Source organism: Cyanistes caeruleus, chromosome 3 (genome assembly GCF_971803275.1).
Source record: "Cyanistes caeruleus chromosome 3, bCyaCae1.hap1.1, whole genome shotgun sequence".
NCBI lineage: Eukaryota > Metazoa > Chordata > Aves > Passeriformes > Paridae > Cyanistes > Cyanistes caeruleus.
In genome coordinates this window covers 70466018-70475973 of record NC_141703.1, presented here as the reverse complement: position 1 = coordinate 70475973, position 9956 = coordinate 70466018, and the positions used below count along the sequence as shown (strand labels likewise).

Genomic DNA, 9956 nt, shown 5'->3' with positions numbered 1-9956 from the left:
TTTGAACAACACAATAAAAACAATTGCATCCCATCTCAAAGAAAAAATAAAAAAATTTTCTATTTCTGCAACTGTATCAGAAATCCCTCTGATGTAATTTCTACAGCAATGTAAATAAAATTCTTGACAGATTAAGATTTCTAAACCTCTCAAAACCCCCTCTAATACTTATTGTTTATAGTAACACAAAACTTTTATGGTAGTGCAGTTGTACAGTAATGCCAAATCATTGAATGAAGGATAATTTAGGAGGAGGTAGAATGAAAAGTAGGACACCTGAATCTTGTAAAGAATTATCTAATAGTATTTAGTAATTTTGAGAACATTTAGAAGAACACTCGCCATTTTTATTTACAAAAATAAGTTCTTCTAATGAATGAAAGGCATAAAGTCTTCATAAAGGCTAGAAAAATATCATCTAAAGAAACTGCCAGAAGAGTGAAAAAAGCAAGACTTAAATGTGACCTAAAATCTCCCCAGATCTTAAAAGGACTAAAAATACTTCATTGCAGTCCTGAGACCGAGCCTGCAAGGGAAGGCATGTCATAGAACTCAGCAAGGGACTGGTTTAATAACATACAGGGGTTTTTCTGTTTCTGTTACCTCTGTGTTTTCTGTCAAAGATGTATTCAAGCATATACTGTATTTTGTTTCAGTTGTTTTGCTCTGTTTTTTAACTTAAACCTGCATTTAGATCACTGTGACATTCACTTGGGGGAAATTGTCCAGGAAAGTACTGATCTTGAAAATCAGTTCAAGGTTTCATCACACAGAACAGGCGTTTTCCAACACTAACATTGCTGTCTTATATAAAATCTTCATGCATCTAATCTCACTGTGGTAGTCTTGAAACCTATATATATATATCCATTCCTTAAAAGGTAATATTAAACAGCAGCTCCTTATGATTCCATCCTAGATCATGAATATTCCCTGTCTGGATACACAATTTGAAGTAGGCATTACTTTCAACACTTTACATTCTCTTTAAAAACAGTACTGAGGAAAATTAACAGTAGAGAAAAAAAAATTAAACCAAGGATATTCTACTGCATCAACAGACCCAACACACATCATCTAACATGCTGACAGGACTTTGAAAATTCTGCTTTTTAAAATAAAGGTTTTCTTTATAATACTTTCAAACTTGATGTCCTTCATACTCAGTTAAAGTCCCAGATTTAATGTACTTGATACATTTTATATTAAATATTTACATGTTTTACTCTACGCAAAAAGTCAATTATTTTAATTTTTTCATAGATGCTTTACCATAGTTTAAAAATTTATGATCTTGCTTCAGGATTACCTTGTTTTTCTTTTGTTTTTGATAATGAAAGAATGATCAAAACATGGAGAAAGGAAGAGCTTTAGAACTCAAGAAAAAGAATAGTAAAGAGGAAAGATTTAAAGGACTGAAGGGGAAAAAAGGTCAAAACACAGAAGAAATAGACACTAAATGACTGAAGACCATGATAAAGGATATAAAGAAAAGCAAATCAAGGCTGTAATAGTATTCTACACCTAGTTCTAACATCTTCAGTCTAAGAAAGAATTATGATGAATCAAATAATTAAAAAAAAAGAGACAAGAATCTCTTCTTGAAAAGTACATTTTCTAGACATTGAAGAACAGCTTACTTTTAAATAGTAATAGTATATGATGAGCTAACAAGTGACTTGATTTGGGAATTGTGTTTACATGAAAATATTTCTGAGATTTAGGCTTCAAATTTATCAATCAAATGATTGATTTCCACACCATGGTGGAAAGGTAAGTGCAGACAAACTCTGAGGAGAACAGAAACCAGAATAAAATTAATTGTGAAGACAGTTAAACATAGAGGTACCTTCTCTATAGATAAAACTAACTCCTTCACCATATCTTTTGATCATGATTGGGAATAATCAGTAGGTCCACACTGACACAACCATAAATGATGAATTAAGAATCAGGAAACATATGACAAAATTATTTGATCTACAATATGCTTGAGGCTAGATACTTAAACTGATCTAATCGGGTTTAAAAGAAATATACTGAAGTAGATTTCTTGCAATTAATGAAATAAAGTACATGCACTTGCAATTCTGAGTTAAAAGATGATCCACAATACTAAAACCATGACACACCTATTGCATATGCAAATACTATCAATATAAAACAGAATTAAGAGTGTCTTAGGTGGAAGAATAATATATGAATAAAATTCTTCACCCTTGAATACATTTTACTCAACGAGTCTCTATAATTTCATCACAAATTTTCATCCTTCTTTGCCTTTTTGTTCATTTATAATTTTCATTTGTGTCATTTCCCATCCAAACAAATCTATCATATCTTAATGGTCTGGTTTTTTTTTAGATGACTGTCTTGTATATGGGAGCTTAACTTCAAGAGCCATTACTTTAAATTTAAACAGCTAATCTGTTTGAATCATTATAAGTTCTGTAAGAGAATACAAAAGACACACTACCTCGACTTTTGGCAGCTTCTTTCAAAGCAGCAAGGACCTCAGGCTTCAGGTCATCAGAGAGTAACCTTCCCTCCAGGCCAGGAAAGAGTGATCTAGCCACGAAAATAGAGAAAAAGAAAAAAAAAAAAAAAAAGACCCAACACTTTAGCAAAGCCTCATTTATTTATATTACTGTATAGTCATTAATAGCATGATAATCGTCATGGTAGAACAGTAGCATGGAAAGCCATCATGTGCATATGCAGAGTAGGGCTTTCAGTGGGCATTTTCTGACCAATAAAAAAGTTATACATTTAGAGGAAGAAAGTATTAAGAAAGTAATTTTTCCAACTACTCTTCTTTTCAAACCAAATCCAAGCAAGTTTTCTTTGATAGAAAAACTGGGATAAAAAACTATTCTCAACTATTTGTACTTTAACAACAACAACAAAAAAAGTTAAAATAGCACCTACCATTCTATGTCTCTTAAAATTCAGTTTGAAAAGTTTACATAAAATACAACACATAATTCTAGAATGTCACATAGATCTGTATATTTGAAAAGATCTACAGATTTCAGAAGATCTGCATTCAATACTTAGAATTATTGTGCCAAGAGTCAGTCTCATCCTCCCCTTCTCTTAGTTTGGCACTTGAAGCTAAATCAGTTTTCAGGCTTTGGTCTTTGTGGAATCAAAAATAAATATCCAGTTTAGTTCTGATTGCAGGTGTGTTCATTAGACAAATCAACACAGAGTCCTGTTCCTCCACAATTAGCAGAAAGAAAATTTCTAACAGCTTATTTTACCTTCTTAGCAGGCTTCAAATCTGAATAAGAGCATATCTCCTAAATTGAAAGGGGTTTTAAACATCTAACATACATAATTTATCATACTTAAAGATTTAGAATTAAAGATGCTTGTTGTAGGCAAGAAAAGAGGCAAAGAAAACATTGCTACTTCAAACTTCTGTTTCATCACAGCTAGCAAGGAGATTTATACCTGTTATAATACGCTTTTTCGTCAGTTTTATGAGACTAATCAAACCAGGTCCATTACCAGTGGAACATGAACTGAATAAGAACTATTGGTACCCTTAAGTTTCAAAAAACGTGACTTATGACTAGTCTGAAGCAGGACTCAGACTAGTCTAATTAGACTAGTCTAGCCTAATTAGTCAGGGCTAATTTGCTAGTCTCATCATGAGAATGTTTTCTGTATTAGTATGCTGGCTTAACTTCTGGAAGGATTAACAAGGTGAAAGAACAGAAGATAAATCATCTCATGAAAGATGGTAAAAAACAAATTTTTTTAAGAAAAAGACATTAGAATGATAGGCTCTGCATAGCTTTAATCCCCTGATAAATAACCTGAATTGTTTAGAACAAGAAAAGATTAAGGGTTTATGATTATGGGTTTAAATTTATGGAGCTCCTGGAGTGGGTCCAGCAGAGGGCTACAACGATGCTTAAGGTATTGGAGCATCTCTTATGAGGAAAGGCTGAGGGAGCTGGGCCTCATCAGCCTCAAGAGGAGACAACTGAGAGGGGACCTAATCCATGTCTATATGTGTCTGAAAGGAGGGTGTCAAGAGGGCGGAGCCAGGCTCTTTTTTCTGGCGCCAAGGATTCAGGCAATAGGACAAGAGTGAATGGGCAGAAACTGATGCACAGGAAGTTCCAGCTGAACATGAGGAAGAACTTCTTTTCTGTGCCATGACCTAGTACTGAAATGAGTACTGATTGTTCAGAGAGGCTACTGAGTCTCTCTCATTAGAGATACTCAAGAACCATCTGGACACAATCCTGTGCTATTTGCTCTGGGATGGCCCTGCTTGATCGGGGAGGTTGGACCAAATGACCCCCTGCGGCTCCTTCCAACCTAACCCATTCCATAATTCTGTTTAGAATATAGCAGAAAAAGAACAGCAGCAGGCTTGAAGATGTGCAAATTGTTTTCAAGAAACATGGGGAGAAAAGTTACTTGCATCCAACTGCTTTTCTTTAAGATTAGCTATCTATATGTATATTCAAAACACTTAATTTGACCTCATTTGAAGCACTTTTTACCTTAATAATACCCATATGGGCACACTCCAACCCACCTCTACTTCCCTTTTAAACAGTCCACAGAGATGTAAAAAACATACACCAAGTGTCACATTCTCTCAGGTTGAGAGTCTGGAAATTAGTGGAACTCTGAGACAAAGGAGAAGGAGGGATCACTGTAATCATGCATAGAGGTAGCACTTTGTAAGGGGAAACAGTAAGACATCTGGTGTGTCTGGGTGACTTCCAGCCTTATGTCTTTAGACATTGTGTGCAGAATGGTCCAGATTTAACAAGTATTTAATATGTGCATAATCCAGTACAGACATAAAAAGCAGTAGTCATGCTTTCTCCACAGGGACTCCAACTCATTTATTCCAGCTAGCTTGCTCTTTGCTATCCCCTCCCCAGAGTCAGTGCAAGCTCTTTTGGCTGATGAAATGAGAAACAAATTGGAGCACTGATGCAGCTGGGAAATAAGCAAGGGAAAAAAAACTAATTGAAGAGGGACTGGAAAGAACAAAGGGAGAGCAGATGTGAAAAACAGCTCATCGTAGTGTCTGCTTATTTCTTGAAACCAGCTTTTAGTACTACCTTACTGAAATTAAGTGGTGTGATAAAAAAAAAAAAGGCAGATGCAATCTTAAGCCTTAAATTTAATAAAAACTCTTATCATTACCTAATTTAATGAACTTCCTAGTATGCATGTTTCTAATTTCCTCGTATTTGTATTTCCAAGAAGAAAATAAACTAGAAATGTACCCTAAGGTATTCTCTGAAAAAATCACACAATTCTTTTATAAAGGGTTAATGGTAAATAGGTGTCTAACTTTTCAAATGAGACATATGCACACAGACATATACATATACAGAAACTTGAGTTCTATCTATGCCTTATTTCATCACAGGCTGCTGCATACCTTGTTTGTTGACAAGCAAAGAACAGTCTGAAGCTCTGTTTTAACATGTAAATTTAAAAAAAAAAAATCTAACAAAAAACCTCCCCACAGTATCACAAATATTAAGCATACCTGGGATATTCTTCTGAGGTTATGTAAACTACATCCTGCTCTGACACAGATGAGGAAAAAGGAATAAATTTCCCATTCTGTAAAGGCAAAAGCTCCAATCCAATCAGTTCACTGTAAACTCCATCAGAAAGCACAAATTCTAAAAGATGAAGCTTTTCTTCAGCAGGTCCACTGTGTCCAGATTTCCTTAACACTTGCCGCACTAGAGCAGGAGTCACTTTTTTCACAGCTTTAGCAGTAGAAATAGTAAGATGCACTGCACTAGCAATATTTGCTGGCACCTTGGCAATCTGCTTCCCTGAATTCTGGAGGTAGTTGAGAACAGACTGTGTGTACTCCAAACTCTCATCCATTTCAGAAAAGTGCACCTGTTCCACATTTATCCACTGATTACTCACTGAGTAAATAACTGTGTGCTGGAGCAGATCTTTAAAGAGAGGTACTACAATTGGTTTCCAGGGTACCCTGATTTTGTTCTCATCAGGCCATAACCTATAAATTCTTTCAGGTGACAACGGAAAATCTGAATTCTTCTCAGTCTCCATTCGTTTGATAGCTTCCAAAATAAGGGTGGTATATGCCTTAGGCACTATATTTACCACAAGAAGATCATTCCACAATGCTGCTGGATCTCTCCACTGATCCAACTCCCGCCATTTGATACTCCTCCTATTGTCTGTGAGACCAAAGAAACCACTAACATGAACTGGAAGTCCAGTTTTACTTTCTTCGCCTGGAGGCAAAGGCAGAAAACAAAATGCTCTTCCTGAAAAGTCTGCTACAGCTCCGTTTTCCTCCTCATTAGTTGCTAAAGACATGGCTATTCCAATAGTAGGAACAAATTTCAAGTCATCAGCTAAACCATCCAGTTCTGTACACATTCCACGACCACCCACACAGTTACACACTAACCATGATGTTTTCTGTGCGTCCTTAACACTCTCATCCTCTACAACTATATTTACATGGTATGTCACACATGTTACGCTATTGCTTGGAACACCCTTACAATACTGATTTATTGCAGTTCCCAGAATTTTGATAGAATTGGGTCTTTCGTGTTTCAAGGCCTTGTTCTCACTGGCAGTTACTCTAAAAACCAGCCTCTCCGTTCCATCAGCTTCCCGAACGTGCAATGAAACATCCTGAACACTCTTCAGGAAAAGCAACACTGTGTCCGCATCTGCTCTGAAGGATTCAAACAGCTCCAAAACCTTCTGTTTGTCGTAAACATTGCTGCTGAGTTGGGAAGGCTGCAGGCGAAGTGGGAAACGAAAGAAAGTACCAGGAAAATTTCCATTCTTAAAGGTTTCCTTAGTGCTGCCAAATACACCAATGAAAGGTGCAAATTGGTCCGTAAGTTCATTTATTTCCTTGCTATCTTCTTTTAGATTCCAACACTGGCCCGACTCATGAGGTCCAAAGAGGGTTTGATGGGGATCAAGCATTCCAATCTGGTCACCGCTGAAGATGCTAGGGACATCTGTATACATGAAAACCAATAATTATTAATAATCCTAAAACAACATACTTTAAAAATACAGTGTTAAGGAACAAATTTTAAAAGGGTAAAAAAAAAATATTCTGAAACTGTGATAAACTGAGTACAATCCCCAGGGAAATGGCCTGAGACACCATCCCTGGAGGTATTTAAAAGGCATACAGATGTGTGACCCTTAGGGATATGGCTTAGCAGTGGACTTGGTACCATTAGGCTTATGGTTGGACTCAATGTTCTTAAAGGTTTTTTCCCAACCTACGTGATTCTATGATTCTGATAACATAATTCAGTGCTTACCAAGAGGGAAGAAACAAGCACACACCTGTTCTGCAACTGAATATATAAATACTCATTCAATTCATTTGAATTCCAGCCGACAGTGAGCAACAGGGAGTACAATTTATTTCAACAACATACTTCTATGTTTCCAGTATTTTTAAGGAAAAACCCCAACAAAGTAATTTACTATATGTGCGTTCTACTAGATTCATACTTTGCAGATCTTGAAGGCTGGCAGACAGTAATTCTGTACATTTAAAAGCACAAATTCACAGAATTATCAAACCACTGAATATATTAATTTTATTCATGCTCAGCTAGGTAAAATATTGTTAAAAACATCATGTGTCTTACAAATTCACCTCTTATCCTGCACTTTATAACTGTGGAGACTAAGCATTATTTATACTTCTTCTGTACCACAATAAAACATTCTAGGAGAATAACAGATTTCAAGACTGAGTATTACAAGCTTGCAAAACAGTATGTACTACCTCTTTCAAGTGTAAATGTGCATATATTTCTATTACATACTATATTTTCTAGCAAAAAATAAAAATCACTCCTTACTATACAAAAAACCTGCAGAAGACTTTCAGTCTAGTGAGTAGAACTTTCCCACTTCTACTTGGATACCTACCTTATATTATAAGCCTCTATAAAATGAGCAGCAGTGTATAAATATATAAATAAATAGCAGTATATAAATATATTTACTAGTATAAATACTATATATATTTATATATAACTATATAAATAAAATACCAGTGTGAAGGAATGTGTGAAATCAATATAAAGGACTAAGTACATAATGATGCTAACAGAACAATCTTCTTCAAAAACTATCAAAATCAAATAGATACCTTATAAGATTAGAGAAAAAATAGGAATGTTTCATAAGAAAATCTAACCATAGACACATTTTAAAACACACTATAGAGAAAATACCAAATGTATGTGAATATCTAAGGTAATTTAACTATTTAAAACTTCAACATTTTCTTTTTAAAATAACTACCAAGTTTACCTGTTATATGATAAACTGAATTAAAGCCAATTCCAAATCTTCCAACTTTCAGGGGATCATCTTTCTTCCTGCTTCTTGCTATTTCCTGTATACCATGCCAGTCCTCAGGGGTGAAAACTGCATCATTGTACGCGTAAAATGCTGGCCCTATAATAAACAGGCAAGAGTTAAAAAGATGACAGAAGAAGAAAATTATTTTATGTTCAAGATTTCTAGGAAATGAACTCACAGACCTGAGAAAGCGTTTCTTTGAAGTACATGCATGTGCAAATTTAATGGGGAAGCTATGACTCTAAGATGACATAAAATTATGCCTGGTAATGAAAAAAAAGCAAAATGCAAAAGCAAGGAGATGAGTTTACCTCTGCAAATGGTACTCAGATTTATATTACTTAATTCTTACATCCACATTTTTAAAGAATGCTTCTGAAAAACTGAACAAAAAGCAGAAAACAACAAAACTTCTGAAAGAAGTGTCATGTGGCACAAGGTGCAAACTCAATCTGTTCAGACTATCAAAAAGATGTTTGAAAAATGTACTAGTCACAATCTAAAGATACCTCCACTGGAAGAGAATATAAGGCAAGATAAAAAAATAACTTGTGTCTAGAAAGTAAGATAGACAAATCCACATTAGAAGACATAATAAGGCTGATTAACAACTGGAAAAAGCTGGAAGAAAGAAGCAGTGGATCATCCACCATTGCAACTTCAAGTTACAACTGAATGTCTTGCAGGATAACTATGCAAACTAATTTTAAAAATAAAAATAATAATATAAAGTAATAATAATAATAATACTTTTTAATACATAATTGACCTTTATCTCACAAATCCACAGTAAATTATGTAAAAACCTTAAAGTTTCAAGAAATTTGTAGGACATAGACAACATGGAGCAAAGCTGGGTGTAAGGTCAAGAGAAAAAAGGATGGGGAAGAAAACTGAACTGCCTGGAGAATGCTGAAGTGTAATGGGCAAAGGTCATCTTTACATTAAAAACTGGTGTGCTGGCTTGGTCCTCATGGTAGCTGGGGGCTGTGTTTTGGATTTGTGCTGGAAATAATGACAATAACACAGGGCTGTTTTAGTTATCATTGAGCAGGGCTTATGCAGAACCAAGGCCTTTTCTACTTCTCATGTGGCCCAAACAGGCAGTGGGCTGGGGCTGCTAAGGAGTTGAGAGGGGACATAGCCAGGACAGCCATCCCCAGACGATGTATTCAATGTGTATTGAAGAATAATGGCCAAATTTAATTTAACTTACGCTTACCCTGATATTGCGCCATGTCCTTTGACCATAACGTTTCTGTTCCATACTGAGTTTCATCATATAGAAACCTAACCTCCGTGGCACCAGCATCTTCTGCATTCTGTATCAGTTCCTGAGGCAGACAAAATAAATCAAAACAAAGTATAATGCAGTAATACATATTCTAGTAATAGCTTTTGAACTTAAACAGTAGAAAATAACAAGCAATTGTCTCAAGTGTAATTGTTTTCTTATGTTTCAACCAAAACGGCTTTATCCATTTGACCTGCATGAGAATAGGTATCCTTGTAAAACAAATATTCAGACAAATACTATAAATATGATTTGAATTTGGAGCTAAAAT

General features: G+C 35.2%; 1 protein-coding gene across 3 annotated transcripts in view; it reads right to left on the bottom strand.

Moving 5' to 3' along the window:
• SACS (sacsin molecular chaperone) overlaps nt 1–9956 on the bottom strand; it is a 58244-nt gene that overhangs the window by 17188 nt on the left and 31100 nt on the right. For all 3 annotated transcript variants that reach the window (XM_086881825.1, XM_086881826.1, XM_086881827.1), the window contains 4 exons: nt 9614–9725; nt 8341–8487; nt 5534–7016; nt 2477–2568 (listed from right to left, as the gene is read on the bottom strand). In XM_086881825.1, coding sequence (XP_086737951.1) covers nt 2477–2568; nt 5534–7016; nt 8341–8487; nt 9614–9725 — 1834 coding nt within the window. The remainder of the gene's footprint in view (nt 1–2476; nt 2569–5533; nt 7017–8340; nt 8488–9613; nt 9726–9956) is intronic.